The sequence below is a fragment of the Ochotona curzoniae genome, unplaced genomic scaffold (assembly GCF_017591425.1).
Source record: "Ochotona curzoniae isolate NIBS_2020 unplaced genomic scaffold, NIBS_Ocur_1.0 contig_3050, whole genome shotgun sequence".
Taxonomy (NCBI): domain Eukaryota; kingdom Metazoa; phylum Chordata; class Mammalia; order Lagomorpha; family Ochotonidae; genus Ochotona; species Ochotona curzoniae.
In genome coordinates this window covers 744508-766322 of record NW_024465705.1, presented here as the reverse complement: position 1 = coordinate 766322, position 21815 = coordinate 744508, and the positions used below count along the sequence as shown (strand labels likewise).

Sequence of the window (21815 nt, the reverse complement as noted above, 5' to 3'; positions counted from 1 at the left end):
CGCCAGCACTCCCCATCCCCAAACGTCAGCTCGCGGGCCTGCAGGGGCAGCTGGCCTCGGACGGGTCCAGGGAACCGTCCCCACTGCGGGCCCTGCCCGCTGCGGCCCCACGCACGGCCCGCCCGCGCCCCGGGCCGCCCGGCCACTCACAGGAAGTTCTCCATGAAGATGCGGACGATGGAGCCTTCCACGAAACGCCCGGCCGCCGGCGGCAGCGGCGCCTGAGGAGCGGCGGCCCTTCTCTTGCTCCGCACCTCGGACGCCGGCTCCCTGGGCAGAGCGCTCTCGGAGGCCGCCGCGCCCGGGGAGGGCGCCTTGCTGCTGGAGCTCGCCATCCCGGCTCCCGGGGCGCCCCGCCGCGCCTTCCGTTCCCAGTGAGACACCGAGCCCGCCGCGCTCCCGCGCGAACGGCCTGACGCGCGACGCCGCCGGAGGCCCGCACGGCGCCTGCGCAAGGCCGGCCCCGCCCCGGCGGCCGCGGGCTGAAAGCGCTGCTGAGGCGGGCTGGGGGCGGGGCCAAGGGCGGGAAGCAGAGGGCTGAGGGCCAGCCTGAGGGCGGGGAGCAGCGGACGGGGGGCGGGGAGCCGCGGGCTGGGGGCGGGCCTGAGGGCGGGGCTGGGGCGGGGAGCCGCGGGCTGGGGGCGGGGCTGGGGGCGGGACTAAGAGCGGGGAGCCGCGGGCTGGGGGCGGGCCTGAGGGCGGGGCTGGGGCGGGCTGAGGGCGGGGAGCAGCGGGCTGAGGGCGGGGCTGGAGGCGGGCTGAGGGCGGGGCTGGAGGCGGGCTGAGGGCGGGGAGCCGCGGGCTGGGGGCGGGGCTGAGGGCGGGGAGCCGCGGGCTGGGGGCGGAGCTGGAGGCGGGCTGAGGTGGGCCTGGGGGCGGGACTGAGGGCGGGGAGCTGGGGGCTGGGGGCGGGGCTGAGGGCGAGGAGAAGCGGGCTGGGGGCGGGCCTGAGGGCGGGGCTGAGGGCGGGGAGCTGCGGGCTGGGGCGGGGCTGGAGGCGGGCTGAGGGCGGGGAGCCGCGGGGGGGGGGCGGGGCTGAGGGCGGGGAGCAGCGGGCTGAGGGCGGGGCTGGAGGCGGGGAGCCGCGGGCTGAGGGCGGGGAGGCGCGGGCTGGGGGCGGAGCTGGGGGCGGGCTGAGGCGGGCCTGGGGGCGGGCCTGAGGGCGGGGAGCTGGGGGCTGGGGGCGGGGCTGAGGGCGGGGAGCTGCAGGCTGGGGGCGGGCCTGAGGGCGGGGCTGAGGCGGACTGAGGGCGGGGAGCCGCGGGCTGGGGGCGGGCTGAGGCGGGACTGAGGGCGGGGAGCTGCGGGCTGGGGGCGGGACTGAGGGCGGGGAGCCGCGGGCTGGGGGCGGGGCTGGGGCGAGCTGAGGGCGGGGCTGAGGGCGGGGAGCCGCGGGCTGGGGGCGGGACTGAGGGCGGGAGCCACGGGCTGAGAGCGGAGAACGTTCTGCAGCGTCCGGAAGTGCTGAGGGCGACCTCGTCAGGGCAGGGCTGTGGGCTTGGTTCTAGAAGGCCGCGGAGGCGCTCCCGGGCCTCGCTCCCGCGTGGCCGCCGTGCCCGGCTCAGGGAGAAGCTGGCCTGCCGCGGGACTCCATGTCTGTGTCAGTCAGGGCTTGGCGCTAGGCCCAGACGGGGCGGCGACTGCGCGGCCTCCTCGCCTCGGCCTCTCGCCGCGTGATTTAAAAAATAAAGTAACTGCCGGGCTGGCGAACGAGCCGTCCTTTATAAAGGAGCCCCTCCGTGTGCCAGCGTGATGGCACACGCGGGATTCGGCTGGCGTGTGCCTCGCTGGCTTCAGTGTCTCCGTGCCACAAGCTCTCATCGGTGGCCAGCAGTTTCGTTAACGGAGTGCATTTTGCATTTTCATGACCGTGTTTAAGAAGTTTGAAAATGGAAGGATCCCAAAGCAGAGACAACAGCCACTGCTGTACGTTCCTAGGGTACACCGCGCGGCAGGTGCTCGCCTGGCTGAGCAGCCGCATCGCCCTGACCCACGCCGCCCGTGGCATTGCACCCCTGAGCCCCTGCTTTCAGGCACTTGAGTGAGCCAGCATTGTGGCCTCCCCTCTCTGTGTGACTCAAAAAATAAAGTTAACCATCTGATATTTCTTCTACCTTTTTCCTAGTAGTTACTTTTAAAAAGTTACTCGTCCACATATGACTATGTTCGCTGCACACAGCTGTGTGTTAGGCAGTTGTGTGAGAGGCGGTGGAACACCAAACAGGTGGTCATTGTTGAGAGATGAAATGCAAACCAGGACTTGGGTGTGTGGGATTGGCTCCTGGTGCGAACGCGCACGCGGGGCGCACAGCTCAGAGGGACCGAGCAGGACGCAATGTCCAGCAAGGGGTCAATAGGTCCCGCGCTGCTAGACGTGAAAAAGATGACAAATTGACAAGATCATGGGGCCGCATCATCCTTAAGATGGCACTATTAACTCATAATTCATTTGTAGCAGAAGAATACATAAAAATAACCAAGATCCATCTGAAATGTCGCTGAAGTCTTCTATTATAAATTGAGTGGTTTGCGGTCCCTAAGACGGAAGTACTTGTGTGATTTTCCCAGCAACCTTGAGAAACGGGGCCAGTTTTGCCTCATTTTGTGCACGAGGGAAAGGACTTGAGGGGGGGAGTGACTGGCTCTCCCCACACATCTCATAAGTGGCTTCGCTGCATCACCTCCGGATAGTCCTGCACATGTTGGAAACACAGTGCCATTGCAATCGGCATGACGAGCCCACTCCTCCCTGCACCCTGTCCTGCAGTCATGGGGAAACCGCACAGAGAAACAAGTCCCCTGCACAAGAACCAGGCGTCCCAGAGCCCAGGCCTTCGCACACCCAAGGCACCAAGACATGAAGCGTTGTTGGCTAGCTGCCGGCTCTCGCTGCCGTCCCCAGGCTGCAGGGACAAAGTCACGCCCTCTGAGGTCTCCGTCTAACAGCCTGCACATAGGTGTGCGCGGGGCAGTCTGAACTGGGTGGGCTGATTTCTGGCTCTATTTTCCTTACAAACCTGTGAGCTTCTTTGCAATCTTTATGCATAGACTGCCACCAGGAGCACAGGATTGTTAAGAACGCCTTGCCAAACTGTTTCTACTTGCGTATTCAAAACCAGCCCGAATCTGATGCACATTCCCCATAGCTACTCCTTTCCTCACTACTGAACCTGAGTCGGCTCTTTCTGGACAGCAAATTAGAGGAGAGAGAGCAAGATGTGTGAGAATCAAGACTTTGAAGCGCGTGTATTCAGTGCTGGTGAGAATTACAGAAACGCAAGCCCTGGGCTGGGACTGGTGAGCAGTCTGAGCTTCTGTGCCTTCCTCTCCCGCACTTCCAACCCTAGAATCCTGTGCTGTGTTTACCGCCCACCACGTTTCATCCAGGTGAAACCGTGGAAATAAATGCTAAAGGCAACCGGAAGGGAAGGCGAGCTTCAGAAAAATGGATCCCGCCTCACGAGGGAAGGCGAGGTAATCAGTTCGCTTTTGTCTTTTATATGAACGGCAGGTTGTTGCTTAGCAACCAAGGGCAGTCATAATAATACCTCCTTTCATTCAACACTTAACACTTCCACCCCTTTCCCTCGAGCACAAAATGAGGCAAAACCGGCCCTGCTTCTTAAGGTTGCTGGGAAAATTACACGAGAATAGTACAAGCGCTTCCGTCGCGGGGACCCCAAATCACTGTTTATATTAGAAGACTCATTCGCCACATAACTTGCTGATTATATCTATGTGAGGCATCGACTTGAGTCCTAGGGACGTGTCTTCATTTTCGAATCAGAAAATGCAGCCGTATCTCTAGGAAGAATAACGCCTCGAAGGAATGATGGTAGCTGGTGAGCTGCTGGATTGGCCAACGTCCTGAAATCCTGCTTTCCTGATGTCCCAACTCCGTTTAGGAAGTGATCTTCTCTGCAAAATGAGACACGATGAATAAAAAGATTTGATTCACATCTTTTCATTTTTATTGCAAAATTTATTAGTTCCGTAAACCTCAGGATATTGATTTGGGTAGTTGAATATTTATTATTATTATTATTATTTTTATTGGAAAGGAGGATATACAGAGAGGAGAGACAGAGAGGAAGATCTTCCTTCCGATGATTCACTCCCCAAGTGAGCGCAATGGCCGATACTATGCCGATCCGAAGCCAGGAGCCTCTTCCGGGTCTCCCACATGGGTGCAGGGTCCCAAAGCTTTGGGCCGTCCTCGACTGCTTTCCCGGGCCACAGGCAGGGAGCTGGAAGGGAAGCGGGGCTGCTGGCATAGAACCGGCGCCCATATGGGATCCCGGGCGTGCAAGGCGAGGACCTAACCACTTGCGCCACCGCGCCAGGCCCCTATTTTTGTTTTCAAAGTAATATTTCGGAGAGGTGGAATGCCCTCAACAGGTTCACTTAGAGGATTTTTGTTTTTGTTTTCCACTGTGATGGGAAAGCTTCCAACTTGACCAGAAGAGTGGACTTGGGGCCAGCCAGGCCCTCCTTCGGAGGCGTTCCGGGTGAGGAAAGCTGAGTCCTGAGCACCTATGCCAACCTAATCTGCACGCTGTCTGTGAATCGGACTAGAAAGGTTTTTATCTCAAGGGACTCGGGAAGCTGACAGGAGTTGGTTCAGCCATATCTTCTTGTTGAGTCTCTACTACACACCAGACCTTATCTGAATCTGGAAAATAAAACAGCACGAGTCCTTGCCCTCAGAGAGTTGATGTCCCAATGAAATAAACTCAGGAGCAAATCTGAGCCAGCGCATGTGAAATGAAATCGTCTTTAAAACGTATTTTTTGTGCCAATGTCTGCACAGAAAAGGGGCAAAGAAGCATTTTATTGTGGCAGAGATTCAAATTAGATGACACAGTTATGCAGTGTAGAATTTATTTCAAAAGACTTCTTATTAGCTAATCTTACAATTCCATAGTTATCTCATGCACATATATACAATTTTCTAAACATGTAAATAAAAAGCAGTAGTTTAGTATGTCTGTTTAAATTTATATTATTCAAAAATTTACCAAATCATTTATTATAAAAAAGTAAAATCTTTAAAGCTTATAAAAACTACCTGTGTGTGCACATACACATTTTCAAGCTTGCTTTACAAAAAAAGAGTGCAATTCGTAGCCATGTGCTCACAGTGACTTTCAAAGGAGTTCAAGGCAAAAACTCAAGACCCGCGTTCCCTTGGAGTTCAGTGTGGACCAACACACCCCGGACGTTCATAACACAGCTTCCGTTACAACATCTGGTGAAAAACCAACCTACCATTTCTATGAATCAAACAGGAAATAAGACTTTATTTTCCAAAACTTTAGTGAACACGCATTCATTCTGCAGATCTGACACTCCACACTGCTTACTTCAAAAATACTTTTGACAGTTGAAATTCAAAAGGCAATGCACAAGTCCCATTCTCTTCCAGTACATTCACTGAATGCAGATTTAAGTGAGCACTTATAATTTTGATTGTGCCCTTTGTTTATATATTTAAAATGACAATAGCATAGTGCATTTATGCTTTTACCTGGTACCAAAATTATAAAAGATGTATACAAAACCAGCAGCCTGTATTTCTAGTAACAGTTGTCAAATGCAAAAAGAAAAAGAAAAAATCCCTGAGTCAGGATTTTGTTTGCAAAAGTAACGAAGAAGGGTGCCTTAATGTCATTTCACAAGTTGTGAAACGGTCCCGACTGCCCAGTATTCACTTGCTTTCTTTTCATTTTCACTGAAGAGAGGTATGATTTATTTGCATTGTCAATCTAGTTCCGATGAATTCTTAATAATCAATTTCATTCAAGTCCTCAGAGTACCCTGATGACTGCTGAACTGTAGCCTCCATTTCTGGAAGGAGACAAAGACGCAACAGTTTTATCCATTTTGCTTATAGAAAAATGTCTAATTTGCATATTAGAGACCAAAAATAAATTTTAATCCATATCCATATGCATATATATTATTACCTGTGCAGGGTCCTGCCTGAAATTTAACATCATCAATGGCAATATCGCTTCTTATGGACATTCCTCGAATGGCTTCAAAAATGATCTGAAAAAGGATGAAATCTGAAGTTAGAATTTAGAAACAGAGTCGTCTGGTAAAACCATGGCGCTCAGGCGGCCGGAGGCTTTGGGAGCCCTTCTCTTCAGGTAAAGGCCATGCAACGAAAGAGTGACATTTACGTTGGGAAGAGGATACGTGGCCTGTTGGAAGCTCACAGTAAGTCACTGAGGCGTCAGAGTCAAGTCCCTTTCCACGAGGTCTCCTTCAGGGTCTCCCAGCAGCACGCCTAGAAGTGCTTCCTGCGGGCGGCCTGGTCCCCTGCCCATTAGAAACCTTCTCCGGCACTGGCCCGAGTGCACAGACCAAGCTTCCCGGGCAGTGCTAGCTGTGCGATGTCCCTGACCACACTCAGCTGCAGGCAGGGCAGCAAAGCGAGTGGAGAGGCAACGGTCCTCTCGTCCTGTTAAACTCACAACAACAAAGACAGATAGGCGGGGATCGATTTTATGATTTAAGAAGAAAATAACTGAATACTTCGGACTAGGAAAAGCATACTAAGGAAAGCTCTAAAGCTGCCCCTTCGGTGCTTAATAAGCTACTGATATGCTGGGGAGGCTTGTGGGTTATGGAAACCGTCCCAAAGACACAGTCACTGCACTCATTTCATGAGCAAAGAGATCTCCATTGGACCAGTTTATAATTTAAATTAAAAAAGAAAGCCTTACGCCAATTTCATTTACCGACATATTAAATACAAAATGCCAATTCAATAATTAACAAGTTTATGAAATCACTTTGAAAATAATGATTCAAAGAGTAGGGAAATAACATTAATAAAAATTCCAAGGACACAGATTGTGAAGACGAATCTGAGGTGTCCGTCGGGCTAGGGGGCACCTGCACCTGTGGCAGCATCAGCTCTGGTGCTTCCGGAAGAGGCTGGCACTTGAAGCAGTGCACTAAGGTCCTGGCCCAGCGGGCATAGGAACCTCTCGGTCAGTCGAAGGTCTGAACAGAACATCACGGCCGAGGAGAAGCTCATTGGCCCCCACCTGTGAGGCTGACAGCAGAACGCCAGGCAGTCCTGCTCTCAGCCTCCAGGCCTTGGTCAAAGGTCCTCCCGTTTCCCCAGGCTTTGGCCTCAATTAAGAGTTACACCCTTGGCCCTAGGAACCAGGAGTTCTCGGGCTTTGAACTTGGACTGAGTTAACATTTCCAGCTTCTTTGATGCTCCAGCCTCCATAGTCACAGGAGACAGTTTACACAGTAAATACCCTCTTATCCATCTGCCTGTCTAAACTGAAGAATCCTAATGGATCACACAACTCCAAACAAGAACCCATGCCAAGCGGCAAGAAGGCAGAACAAGGTCCTGAGACAGACAGACGGGGCCTACAATAGAAGGAGCTGGATGGGAAGTGGGGCCACTGGGAGTAGAACCGGCACCCATATGGGATCCGGGCTTATGCAAGGTAATGACTTTTGCCACTAGGCCACTGAGCCGGGCCCTAGCACCCATAATTTTACTCTACTTTTATGAGCTCAACTCTGCTCATCCTTAGTCTCTCGTGTTGTTCTAAGTCAAAGGCAACAAGCTAGAGTCTTCCTTCCAGACTGTGCTGAAATCCCCCAGGCCTTTCTGTGTAACTTTTAATTTCAAGGACCACCCGCCTCCATGCCACACTCTATACCTCAACACTGTGCACTGAAAAACATCTCTAATGACCAGCTACCTGGCAAGTTCCAAATGAGAAAGGCCCTGGGCCTCATCTCCAGGGTTTAGGTGATATGAACTTACTTGGACCCAACACAGCCGCCCCTGTGTTGAGGCACCATTCCCAAAGGGCCAGATTCGTGTATATTAGCAGCAAGGACTGTCATTAGCAGACAAAAAAAATCACCCAGAGAGATTATTGAAACAGACTTCTGGGGATCCAGGGTGGTTCCAGGCAGAACCTACGAATCTCCATCGTAGCCACCGTTGGTATGCCAGTACCTAGTCAGTACTTAGATACTTAGATACGTGAATTCCCATAACTTAGTGACATTGATCAATCCTTTCCAAATGACTGAGTGATTCACTTACTTTCTGCAAACAGACATTAAATCACTGTCAAAATCATTGCTGGGGTTCTCTGTTAGTATTCACTAAATTTCTCAACATTTTATACATGCTAAGGGGACAGTCCCTTTCCGGATCATGGTGGTACTTGCGTGCTTTAGTAATGCCACACCCTGGTGGGACAGCATTCCAACACCCTGCTCATTCGATCTATGGGAGATTACGTTAGGTTGGGGGAAGTGGCTCACGCACAGGCCCAGTGCTAGCAGCTGCGGCTCCGGCTTCTGGCTCACGCACAGGCCCAGTGCTAGCAGCTGCGGCTCCTGCTTCTGGCTCACACACAGGCCCAGTGCTAGCAGCTGCAGCACTTGCGGAGGGAATCAACAGATGGATCGGAGCAGCCTGTCTTTCTAATTCTCTTTCTGCTTCTAAAAAAAAAAAAAAAAAGAGGATTTGCAACTCATTAACCTTCCTCCAACTCGGACCACTCACACTGCTAAATGTGGCTGAAAACAAAAGCCATCCATATGCAAGCAAAGATGAGTAAAAATTGCTGCTCTGGGGCCAGCACCGTGGTGTAGTGAGGTAAGCCCCTGGCTGTGACACCAGCAATCCATAAGGGTGCTGGCTCATTCCCCAGCTGCTCATGTCTGGGAGAGCAGGATGGCTCACATTCTTGGCACCCGGATTCACAAAGCTCCTGGCTCTGGAGTGGCTCAGCTCTGGCAGCTGCAGCCATCCGAGACGTAAACCAGCAGATGAAAGATCTATCTGCAGCTCCTGGCTGTCACTCTGCCTTTCCAATAAAAATAAAACAGACCTTTTAAAAAAGCTGTACTGCAACAACTGATGAGGCTGCTACCATCTCCTGTTCAGAGGGAAGAGAGACTGCAGGACACTAGGAAATATGCTTACATTTACCATGGATCAAGATAAAAGCACAGTCAGATTATGAGTGCCCATCAGTTCATGCCTACATGCCCAAAGCTCTCTGCCTTCCCATTTCTCATTCTCTGCTTAGATTTCATCAATATTTAAACCAATTACGCTTGCTCTTAAATGAATCCTGCCTTTGGCCATGACCCTGAAAAAGAACAAAGCATTCTCTTTGACCCAAGCCAGCAGAACAAAGCACATGAGAGGCAGAGGTGCCTGGCTGCCTCTGCTCTATGCTAATATCCTTGCTTACCTGGTGTTGCCTCGGGCCGCTGTACTGCACCTGTGCCCGCAGCCAGGAGATGCTCTGCTCACCCCTTCTCCTCCACAGCAGGGTCTCTCCACGGCCTCCTCCTTCTCTCAGATAAACACTCAGCAGGCCCGTGCCTGCACCGTACATGTGGTAGAAGAAGGTCAAGCAGTGTGTTCCGGGGACGCCACGCAGAGGCCTGGACAAAAGGAGGGCTTTCTGTCCGTACACCATGTGGGAGGCTTCGATGTACATGTAATAGCCTTCAGAGGAATTAAAAAAGCAGGTGATTTTTAAAAAGGCAAATGCTATTATGCTCTTTACAACCTTAGAATGAACTTTATAATTTTGGAGAATACTGTATACTCCAAGGAGAAAAACAAAAATCACATAATCAAAATGTTTTTAATTTAATGGCATCATGTAATTTCATATGGAAAAGGTAGTTTTACATATTAAATGGTATGAGACCACTGATTTGGTGATTCACACGTCAGGATTTTTCCCAGCAATTCATGGACAGAGTCAGAAGCTACAGACTCTGGCTTAGGGCAGATCCTGGTTGAGTTTGCGGGTCTGGGTTCAAGTCATGACCGCAACATTCGCTGTCCGTGTGACCTGGGAGCACGATGATCCTCTACGTGCCAGCATTCCTTATTTAGAATAAGGATTGCTCATGCATGTGTCACAGGGCGGGGAGAGGCTCTAACGTGTGGCACGCAGCTGCAGACTCACACCTCAGCTCCCTGTTCTGCCCACGTCCTGAAGGCCTGGATGCCACTTTTTCAGTCTGGAAGATCTATGCTTCAATTTTTTAAAATGGCCTTTCCACATTTATTATTATTATTATTATTATTATGTTACAGTTCCATAGGCTCTGGGATCTCCCGTTCCCCCCACAAGTCTCCTCCCTGCTGATTTCCGCTCTAGTACTGCTGTGGGTACTACTTCACGAACAGTCATAGGTCCATCATTCCACCACTGAAGTGTTTCCCGAAGTCCCCCGTGTTGGAACAGGGTCCTGAGGCTTTGGCCCATCCTCTGTGGCTTTTCAGACCACAAGCAAGTAGCTGGAAGGGAAGTGGAGCAGCTGGGACACAAACAGCATCCATATGGGATCCTATTGCTTGCAAGGAAAGAATTAGCCAATTGCGCCACCTACAGTCTATGATATTTTGTATGATCACCTGACTATATTAAACTGTTCGGCAATATCAATTACAAAAAAAGGTTATAAAAACAAACTTCACAAATTAACATGTCTCATTACTTCTTGCAGCTGTGGACCCGTTCCCTGAGCACATCTGGGAGGACGCATCACTCGACGGGACATGTACGGACGACAGGCCACACTCCACGGGCCTGACCGCTCTGCCTGCTGGGTTGGGCCCCAGGGGAAATGCAGAGGCGAGGGCCTGCACTAGTGCACACGGCGGCAAGACATTCCCTTCCGCCCTTGTGATAAGCTAGTAGGACTTCTCAGGTTTATCTGCGTTTGTGTAAATAGGGAAAAGGAGAAATGCCTTGAAGCAGCATACATGGGACACCCAGCAAGTTCAATATCTATATAGTTACTAGACCAACTTGCATAACTAGAATGACGTCGGCAGGCTTGTCACTGATCAGCACTGGGCCTCTGCCACACGCAGTGTTCCCCTTGGTTCCACGTGTTCTTCACAGGACCTCTGCCCCCGGGACCAGCTCAGAGGTGCGTGCACAAGCCCGCCCCGCGGGTGGTTACAAACCCATGGCGAGCGTCGCCACAGTGCAGCATCACGCGCTGTTCTGTCAACAGAAACTGAATGGAGCCAGGACGCGCAGCAAGGACGGTTTGACTGGCTCATGAGTTCCTGCACACACAGGGATGATGAGCCAGACGAAAGTCAACGCAGCATCGTCCCTACGAAGTTTCATGTGTCCATTACGTCTGCTCCAGTAAGCCATGTGATGTGACCGTCACCCAGCAGCGGTGGCACTGAAACGATGAGTCACGCTCTTGACAGTCCGGGAAAAGCCGGAACCGCAACCGGACCCCTCACTGCCAAAAGCGGCTGTGTTTAAATCCTTCTCTCCGCTGCTCCTGTCCCCGTTGGTCTAAGCTTTCCTGCCCGCTTCTCCAGCCCTAATTCCGCCACCCTTCTTCCCATATTTCTTCCCGTACTTTCTGCTGCATTTCTCCATTCTTGTCCCCGTCTCTCCATACTGCTTTTACTGCTTCTGTCTGTATCCCTCTTTTCCAGCTCTCTCTCCGCCACCCTTCTTTCCACCCGTCCTTCTTCCCCCTCGTCCAGTCTTTCTCCTTGTAGTCTCTCAGTCTTTCTCCTCGTCGCCTCCAGTCTTTCTCTGTCTGTTTCTCTTAGTCGTCCGTCCGTCCATTCTGTCCGTCCCTCGTCTGTCGTCATCCGCCCATCATCGTCTTAGTCTGTCCGTCGTCCTCTGCCTAGCTTTTACCGGCTACTTTTATATCGTTCTCCACCAATCACTTCTCCCCGTGGGTCCACTTGGCGCTACGTGATAGGCCAGTAATCCCGGGGCATTAGCCTATCCCTGTGACTTCCTGTTTTCCTGCTGGCAGACCAGCTCTGCGTCCTGGGCCTGGACCAGCTGCCATCTTGCAACAGCCCCTTCCAATCCCAGCAGCGGCTTTAGCCCCCCGCTCCCCACAATGTGCACAGATAGGCGAATCTTGGCCTCACACATACCTGGCCAGGCCTGCACACCCGCTGTCAACTTCTGTTTGCCTCTCAACGGGAACACCCCCTCTGGGCTTGGACAGCCCTTTCTGAAGTCCTCTAATGACACTGTCCTTTGGACTCTGTACTTCATCTGCTTGTGGGATCTCTATCTCCCCCAGACTTAGACCAATGAAATCCTAGATGGACAAGCACATGAAACTTCAGATGGAAACAGGCTGTGCTAGCTGGAGCCATGACCCCCCGAGGCTACCTTCTGCTGCAACTCTGCCTGGACCATGAGTCACTACTATGACCCTACTCAGCTGGAAGAGGCCAGAACAGTTGCTCTATTACCTGACAGCACAACAAAGGGGTAAATAGGGAAATGAGAGGGCATGTCCCTGGCCATTTGGGGAAGACAGTGGAATGCCTGGTTGCCACAGAAAGAATGCTTCTGCTTTGTTTATTGTGAAGGTATTGGCCAGGGGCTGTGAGGTGGAGTTAGTCTGACCTGCTTCTAGCCCTGGGCTCCCTCATTCTCTCCCTCTGCTTTTGGAAACCCTGGGAATCATGTTACACAGCAGCATTTTTTTGGCAGCCTCAGGCCTGACGCCAGTCTGTGCCAGCATCATTTTGTTTTAACTTTTGTATTCTTGTCTTATTTTTAAATCTACGCTAATTAAATATTTTTATGTATCTCTGCAGCCTCAGAAATATTTGTTTTTATTTTTTAAAGATTTATATTTTTTTATGGGAAAGGCAGATTTATAGAGAGAAGGAGATAGAGAGAAAGATCTTCTGTCTGTTGGTTCACTCCCCAGAGAACACAATGGCTGAAGCTGAGCCGATCTGAAGCCAGGACTCAGGAGCTTCTTCTGGGTGTCCCACGTGGGTGCAGGGACCCAAGGCTTTGAGCAATCCTTGACTGCTTTCCCAGGCCATAAGCAGGGAGCTGGATGGGAAGTGGGGCTGCCGGGACATGAACCGGTGCCCATATGGGATCGTAGCACTTATATGGTGAGGATTTAGCCACTAGGCTATCATGCCATGCCCGAATATTTGTTTTTAAAGTATTGTTTGGTCCAGGTTCTATGCTGAGGAATGTATGTGTATTATGTCCAACATCCGGGTCAGTGACATCATGTCCCTTGTAAGGTGGTCTGCACCCTGTGAGCAGCAGTCTCCATAAGCAAGGTAACGTGCAAAGGATTCTAACGTCCCAACTGAACAACCCTGGATGTGTAGGAACACGTGATAACTTGTTCTGGTCACGAGACACGCATTGCCAGTTCAAAATGCAGTAGATGGTGTGCAGAATACGCTATTTCAGGTTTCCTTAAGACACAGCACCACGTGGCGTAACTCACCTACCCCAGTCGTGTGGTCTCCCTTGGGTCCCGTGTAGGAGGTGGGCGTCTCGCCCCTCCTCCTGTGCCAGCTGCTCCGGTTTTTTTCCTCCTGGGTAAAGGCACATTCATCCTGTTCGAAAGTGCACTCTCCAGGCGGGGGCGGGAGTCTCTCTGCAAAGGAAACAGCAGGTGTCACAGGTGCGGGATGCTTGCCAAGAAGGTGCATGACACGGCTTGCTGGCAGCCAGCACTGCACCCGAGTATCAGCTGGCATATGCCAGGGACGCAGAGTGGCATCCACCCTCAGCTCTTGCTTCCAGCCGGGGTCTGCTGATGACCAGCAGTCCTGCCACAGGGGCAGAGAACAGCCAGAAACAGATCTGAAGCACGGAGCCAGCAGGCCTTTGGCCTGGCGGTTAGGATGCTGATTGCTGACCAGTGTCTCACCCTGGAGGCCTGGGTTGGACTCCAGCCCTGGCTGCTGACTTCAGCTGCCTGCTGATTCAGGCCCTGAGCGACAGCAGCGACGGCTTAAGTAACCGCATTTGTCCAAAGACCACCCCAAGTCAGTGCTGGCCACCACGGCCATCTGGGGAGTAAATCAGTGAATGGAGCTTGTTTCCCCACCCTCTCTGTGCCTGCCACCAACTCTAAGATTAGAAAACATTGTGCTATTTTCAAGAAAAAGTTTCTTCATGCGCATGAACTTCCAAAGCTCTGAAACTGGAAAGAAGGAAGATGATAAGGTTATGCAACGCGTGAACATTCTTCAGAAATGCAGATGAGCGGAGTCACGCACTCAGGCCAGCCCTAATGCTGTGCTGGCAGAAGGGGAGACCGCGTGGAAGCCAGCTGCACCTGCAGGGGCACAGCTCCACGGGACACAGGAGCCGGCCGCTCGGCGCCCCAGCATTCCCAGTGCTCCCAGGAGTGGTAACAGTGCTCCAGGGGCTGGTGAGAACTACAGGAGACGATGGGCAAAGCATTCAGGGCATGAAGGGCTTCATAAATATTAATTCAATTTATATATATTTTTTTGCTACCTAGATGGTTGCTATCACTTCCAAGTACAAATATTTATGTCTTTGGCTGTTGCTTTCAAAAACTTTACTATTATTGAAGATTTATCTTTTATTTTATTTGAAAGGCAGAGCTACAAAGAGAGAGGGAGAGGTCTTTATGTGTTGGTTCAGTCTCCAAGTGGCCACGCTGGCTGGAGTTGGGCCGGTCCAAAGCCAGGCACCAGGATCCCTGTCTGGGTCTCCCATGCGGGTACATGGACCTCTGCTGCCTCCCCAGGCCATTAGCAGGACACCAGAACGCAAATGGAACTGCTAGCACTTGGACCAGCCCCCATAGGGATACTGGCACCACAGCGTGAGGCTTAGCTTGCTATACCATGGCACCAGATAGTTATTGTAATGTTTATATTTCCTAATTTACTGGAGACTTCTCCTTTCACTGAGCTTGGTTATATACCTAAACTGTTAACAAATTTCTCTAATACTTAGCCTGCTTTTTACATCCTTTACCTAATTAACATTTTGCTACATTTGATTTTGACTAGCACTACTAAATAAACATGAAGAGTATTCTCTGGTGTAGACTGGTATTATTTTCCTGTTGAAGAAATCAATATAGGGCCCTTGTTGTGGCCAGCAAGTGGAGCTGCTTCCAGACACCCCACATTTCATACGGCTTCCAGTTGGTGACCGGGCGGCCCTGCTTCTGACCCGGCTCTCTGCTGATGCGGCTGGAGCAGTAAAGGCAGACGGTCCAGTGGTTTGTCCCCTGGCCCTCTCGGGGGAGTGTCGAGTGCAGGGTCCCTAGGCTTTGGGCTGTCCTCCACTGCTTTCGCAGGCCACAAGCAGGGAGCTGGATGGGAAGCAGGGCTGCTGGGATTAGAAGTGGCACCCATAAGGAATCTTGGTACGTTCGAGGCAAGGTCTTCAGCCACTAGGCCACTGAGCTGGGCCCTGGGATGTCATCTCTAAAACCCAAACCCAACTATTCAGTGTGGCCATGAGGCTCTTCTGCCAAGAAAGCAGAGGGCATATGTGGTTCTCAGGTGAACCAGAAGTGCCACATACAGGCCAGGGTGGCAAAGCAAAGCGGGACGATCATCTTACCTGAAGCCCAGCAGCTTCCCAACTGGATTGTAATATCATCCAGGGCTACAAGTCCACAGTCCCAAAAACTTTTGCACAGGCTCATGAAAACCACCTGCAATGCATGAAAACAAAGCTGTGAGTCCTGGGAACTGAGCACAGAACACCGTGCCACTTGCTAAGCACTCCATGAGCGATTGCAAGCATCGCTGTCCACTCAAACAGGAGGCAGCACTGCAAAGAGCGCTCTCACCGTGTTTATACGGCCCTGGAAGGGCATTTTTAAAGGAGATTTATTTGATTTTTATTGGAAAGTCAGATATACAGAGAGGAGCACAGGCAAAGAAGATCCTCTCTCCACTGATTCCACTCCCCAAGCAGTTGCAACAGCTAGAGCTGCACAGATCTGAAGCCAGGAGTCAGGAGCTTTGTCCAGGTCTCCCACATGGGTGCAGGTCCCAAGCTTTGATCGGTCCTCGACTGCTTTCCCAGGCCACAAGCAGGGAGCTGGATGGGAAGCAGGGTGGCCGGGATTAGAACAGGTGCCCATATGGGATTCCATATGTGTGCAAGGTTAGGACTTTGGCCACTAGGCTACTGTGCTGGGCCCAGAACATTATTTGTAAAGCACTGAGTGTTGTTATGTAAATTGTTTATCCTAGTGCATAAAGGAGTGGCATTTCTTAAAGGATTGACAGTATACATGAGGTTAAGTGACTGACAGTGAAGAGCTGGTTGGATTTTAGACACTCTCCCCAGAGAACACACAAGCTTCGCACTGAGAGGGTGGCTCTCCAAGTATCCCTCAAACATCTCCAGGACAAACACTGCTGGCGTTGTGGCAGTCAGCTCCACGCACGCTGTGGGCGCGGGCCCAGGGACCTGCCCTCCGGCCAGCCTTTCCACTTCCAGGACAAACACTGCTGGCGTTGTGGCAGTCAGCTCCACGCTGTGAGCGCGGGCCCAGGGACCTGCCCTCCGGCCAGCCTTTCCACTTCCACAGACAAACACTGCTGGCGTTGTGGCAGTCAGCTCCACGCACGCTGTGGGCGCGGGCCCAGGGACCTGCCCTCCGGCCAGCCTTTCCACTTCCACAGACAAACACTGCTGGCGTTGTGGCAGTCAGCTCCACGCACGCTGTGGGCGCGGGCCCAGGGACCTGCCCTCCGGCCAGCCTTTCCACTTCCAGAGACAAAGATCCCGTCCCCAGTTGGTGTCACCAGTAAAAGCCACAAATGCAGCTTGTGTATCAGCCCACACATTTAACTGCTGCGTGAGAGGGAGAAATAAATCCAACCTGTAAATTATTAAATTCACGGTTCCAGAGAGAAGTTCTGAATTTCTTCTCATTAGGCCAATTTTAGAGGCTACTTTTCGTAATAGTATGAGGAAAGAGAACTTTAACATGCTTATATTACAATTCTGCTTACATCTGCAGTCCTCAAAATGCTTTATGCATGTAACTTAATACCGAATTAGTACAAGCTCCTACTGTCCCTGTCTAATCCCTCAAGTACAGCTCTCAATTCAAGGACAAAGAACGATAAAGCAGAAATAAAACCCAACTACGGATAATGGAAACATCTGACTTTATTTTTTAAGTTTCTAATATTCAAAAATGTTACATCTTAAATTTGCATTATTAACAGGGTCCCTTTGTTCTTTTTTGTTTTTAAAGAGTTATTTATTTTTATATGAAGGGTAGTTTTAGCTGGGAGAATGAGGGACAGAGAAGGTCTTCCATCTGCTGGTTCACTCCCCCAAATGATGCACAGTCAGAGCTGAGTTGACCTGAAGCTGGGAGCCAGGAAGTTACCCACAGCGAATCCTCTGCCTTGCAGCTCTGGGATCCCATGTGGGCGCTGGTTCTAATCCCTGCGGCTCCACTTCCCATCCAGCTCCCTGCCTGTGGCCTGGGAAAGCAGCAGAGCAAGCTCAAGACCATGGGCCCCTAAACTCATGTGGGGGACCTGGAAGTAGCTCCTGGCTCCTGGCTTCAGATCAGCTCAGTGCAGGCCGTTGTGGTCACTTGGGGAGTGAACCAGCAGACGGAAGATCCCCTCCTTCTGTTTCTTGTCTCTGTAAAGCCTACTTTTACACACACACACACACACAGACACATATATGTAAATATTTCTTTAAAAGAGTTTAGAAATTTCATTGAAATTAAGTAAAACTGAAGTTTTTATTTTTTTAAGATGTGTATGAAAGGGCTTGATACCACGTGTCGTTTGCAGTTACTGAATAAACAGAACACATACAGTGCACAGCAGCTCCACACTGAAGATACACCTGTGTATCTCCACCTGAAGATACATCTCCTGGATACACCTGTGTTCTGTGTGCAGCTTGCTGTATTAATATTCTTGTGGATCGAAGTAAACTTTAGTTATGATTAATACGGCTGTGTTTTGACAGCCCTAACTCTATTTTGAGCTTATCCTTGTGACACAAGCTGCACTCGAGCCAAGTGGCTGGCTGAAAGCGAGGAGCCCATTACTTCCCACACGCTGACACACAGCTACACCATCAGACACGAATGATGTCCTTCGGATCTGAGACTTGAGCCAAGGTTGACATCTGGCAGCTGACACAGCACACCTTCTGGGGAGTAACTGCTAAGACCTTCGATTGCTGCCTAATTAGGACTCCATCTTCCTACAAGAATTCACCGAGGAGGCGTCAGATGCTGGAAGCTCTCTCAGAGTGAAAAACCATTTGCTTCACTGCTGACAGAGCAACAGTCGCCAGACCCATTGCAGCTTGAAGGGGTGTGCCCACCAGGAGCGTTCCGCAAATCTCCTCCAAGGGTACATGGTGCTTGGTGCATTAAACCATTTTATGTTTAAGTACTCTTATCTGTTTTCCCTGACATTTTCACATATCCATTTTGCTTGTTTGCTTTGTGGCGTCTTGTGATTAAGCAATTAATTCAGAGACTCTCTGTCTCATCTGGCTTGCCATTTGACTGAAAGATAAAAAGGTCTTGTTTTCTTGCTAAAAATAGAATCCTTGAGGTTAAAATTGTCACCAGGCATTACAGAAACTGGTTACTTAGGCTGACCCAGCGTAACAAAATTGCCATCTCCTTTTGAGTGGGATGGAATGAGATGTTCAAGATGTTTAGGAGAACAATAGGCTCTTACATTGCATTCCTCTTAGAGCTTTCCCACACCTGAACCACTAGTTGGCCCACATGATCTGCCTGATAAAAGACCCCATAGTCCATCAATTACTGATCACATTCAAACTATGCCTTCAACCCTGGAATTTAATCGATGGTTGTGTGTCAGCACCCCCCAAGACACAAAAGAAACATGACAAGATGAGCGTGTGTGGTCTATCGAGTTCATTTTCCACCCAAAGAGCCTGGGTTCGAGTCCTGCTTCCTCCTGACGCAGGCTCTGGGTGACAGCAGATGACAGGAACTGGACCCTTGGCACCTCTGTTGGGGACGTGGCTGGAGCCCTCTGCTGCTGGCTCCAGCCTGGGCCAACCTTGGCTGTGGTGGGCTACTGAGGGGCAAACCAACAATGGAGGATTTCTCTGCATCCATCTTATGGGTTTTCAAACAAAATTTTTGAAAAAAAATTAAAATAATGTGACAAAAATGGGATCATTCATTGATTATATACTTAGAGGGATTAATCTCTTATGCATCTTATAGGTCTTTCTGGAAAACAGAACTTACATCATCTTGGATATTATTTCAGAGCACCTAGAACATGTCTAAAGATTGAAAAAGAATCTTAGCTAAAATGTAAATTTATCTCTACACAAGAGAGAAGATGACAGCTTAAGTGATGTCTCTTAGACATGGGTTCCTCATTTCACACAAATTCCTAAAAAGTCAGGAACAAATTAAGTTGGTGTAAATTAATCTGTACTGAGAGTTCCAATCCATGGTTAACTTGTAGTGCGTTGAATTTTTTTATGAAGAATATTAATTGTCAAGAACACCGCCTTAGGCTATCTTTGCAACTCAAACAGGCAGTGAATATTTAGAGAGCTATGTAATTATTTTTGTAAGCATAGTTAAGTAAGACTTAACTTACTTTTTATGAAACTCAAAACAGGACTTGCACATGCTCTTGCGCCCACGACGGGGCATTTCAACCACAGCATCGTGGACAGTTTTGAGCCAGATCATCCTTGATTGAGAGAGCATGCTCTGTTCCTGGGAGCAACCCTGGCCTTTACCCACTAGATGCCAGTATTACTCCCAAGTTGTGACCATCAACAACGTCTCAGACATTGCCCAGCACCCGGTGAGAGGTAAGAGCTCGCCGTCTTGAGACTCACTAGTCAGAGCAGTGGGAGATGGAGATGAGGACCCACAATCCCACACGCTAACTCTTCATAATGCTAAATATGTTCAAACACATTCAGAGGGGACGCCTCATTCTGGGATTCACTGCTCACTTCAAACCACGGATTTCCTTTCACTCACAGCAAGACAGTTCTTTATATTATTGAAAGAAAAGGCTTGTTTGTTTACTTGAGACAGAGAAAGTGAGTGAGCTCCCATCTCAAATGCCCACAAAAGTTGCGGCTGAGCCCAGGCTGCAGCTAGGAGCTGAGAACTGGAGCTGGATCTGCCAGTGAGCGATGAGAACCCAACCTGCCTGAGCCATTACCTGGGGCCTCTCAGGTCCGCAGTGCGGGAAGCTACTGAGTCAGCAGCCAGAGCTGGGGATCAGATGTACTCAGTCACCTGAACACAGCATTTGGATATTCTAATCAGTTTCTTAACTTGTACGTCAAAAGCCCAGGCCCAGACAGGTGTAGTGGGACAGCACGTTTCAGATGCCACCTGCCAATGCTGGCATCCCATATTGGAGCATCCGTTTGAGTCCTAGGGCTGCTCCACTTCTGACCTAGCTCCCTGCTAAGGTGATGGGAAGGCAGCAGAATATGGCTCAAATACTTGCATCTCTACCATCCACATGGGTCATATTTTGACAGAGTTTTAGGCTCCTTGCTGAGGCTTGGTCCAGCCCTGATCATTTGGGAAGTCAATCAGTTGATGGAAGATTTCCGTTTCTCCCTCACTCCGTGTTACTCTGCCTTTGGAATATGTAAAATCTTATTTTAAAAACAAATGATCAGGCCTTGTTCCTAGCTTTTAAATGGATTAGACTGATTGAGCGCTCTCTTTTCACCCCTGGGTGACCAAACTTCACATTTCACAGACTGCAGTAGTCAGGGGACCCAGTTCTCTGTTTCCATCTTCTTCCTTGTCAAATAAGAATGTGCTAACTTTCTAGAAACAACATAATGACAAGCAGGAGAACCCAAATCCCAACTCCACAATTGGGATTTAAAATCTCCTCTAAAGGCCTTTGGGGCTGTGGAGTGAAGGGAGAGTCTACATGGAGGTCCATGTGGTGGGTTAGTTGTTGGGGCCAAGAAAGCTCCTGATTGAAGGGGCCAGAAAAGGGCAGGCGCAGGTGGGCCAGGGATCCACTCTCAAACCACGTCAGGTTGGGTTTGAAAAGAGTCAGGGTTAATGACTTTGGCTTTATGATGTACTGTAGTTTAAGGGTTACTCAACACAAGGGAACAGGATTTGCCACAAGAGGAAAGATAGTTTCATAAGGAACTGTGGAATATGAGAAATAAAATCTTTGATGGATAGTTCAAGGCTACTCTGTATGAAAGAACAAAGTGTTGGCTGAATTTCACTGCCTTTTAAAGGAGCTTCCATGACCTGCTTGGCGGACATAGTAGACAGGTACCTTACAAATTGAACTGCCTCAACTGAGACCTATAATTGACATATAAACGACAGTTGCCATAAATGGCCTTCTGTCTTAAGATAGAAACATTTCGATCCAATGCCAGCACTACCATAAATTACTCATGTTCATAAAACAAACCTATTTAAGTTCTTGTGAGTGGTGGACCTCAACAATTTACCAGGCAGCATGATTCTGGGTTAAATTTAACTTTGCCTCTGATGAGGTTAAAATCCTCTGAAGTTTGCACAGATAAATTTGGACATGCTGACTACAGAGTTGGTGGAATCGTTAGTCACAAATCACTATAATTCAAGTCAGGGCAATCCCAGAGCCCTTCATTAAGATACTACTGACACGACTGCAGTATACACTAGATAATGTAATTGGGTTTCTTTATTTAACTGCTAGTTCTAATAAAATTCAAAAATATAAAAACATAAAGCAAAATAAAACCAAAACCTCCAATAATAAGACCTAGGCACGAAGGGTGGAATTTTGACAGATTCCCTGAAGACTGGCTGACTGGAGCTTTCTCTAACAAAGTGAGGGTGGGACTGAGCACTCTTGGGACCTGGCCATATTTTAGGAAATTGCTGCTCAAGTGTAACAGCACGCCTCCTGCAGATGCTATATTTGGTCTGCATACTACACAAAAGACAAAATGATCATGTGTTTTTAAATACGCCTT

General features: G+C 50.1%; 2 protein-coding genes across 2 annotated transcripts in view; both read right to left on the bottom strand.

Annotated features, from left to right (window-relative positions):
* Positions 1 to 330, bottom strand: part of LOC121155736 (structural maintenance of chromosomes protein 5-like) — a 60258-nt gene extending 59928 nt beyond the window's left edge. The window contains 1 exon segment of the mRNA XM_040979204.1: positions 151 to 330. Within this exon segment, the coding sequence (XP_040835138.1) occupies positions 151 to 164 (14 nt within the window). The 5' untranslated portion in view covers positions 165 to 330.
* A 4944-nt stretch (positions 331 to 5274) lies between these two features.
* Positions 5275 to 21815, bottom strand: part of MAMDC2 (MAM domain containing 2) — an 82523-nt gene continuing 65982 nt past the window's right edge. Inside the window, exons 10-14 of the mRNA XM_040979208.1 lie at positions 15408 to 15501; positions 13297 to 13449; positions 9258 to 9517; positions 5967 to 6051; positions 5275 to 5847 (exon numbers count right to left, since the gene is read on the bottom strand). Coding sequence (XP_040835142.1) covers positions 5783 to 5847; positions 5967 to 6051; positions 9258 to 9517; positions 13297 to 13449; positions 15408 to 15501 — 657 coding nt within the window. The 3' untranslated portion in view covers positions 5275 to 5782. The remainder of the gene's footprint in view (positions 5848 to 5966; positions 6052 to 9257; positions 9518 to 13296; positions 13450 to 15407; positions 15502 to 21815) is intronic.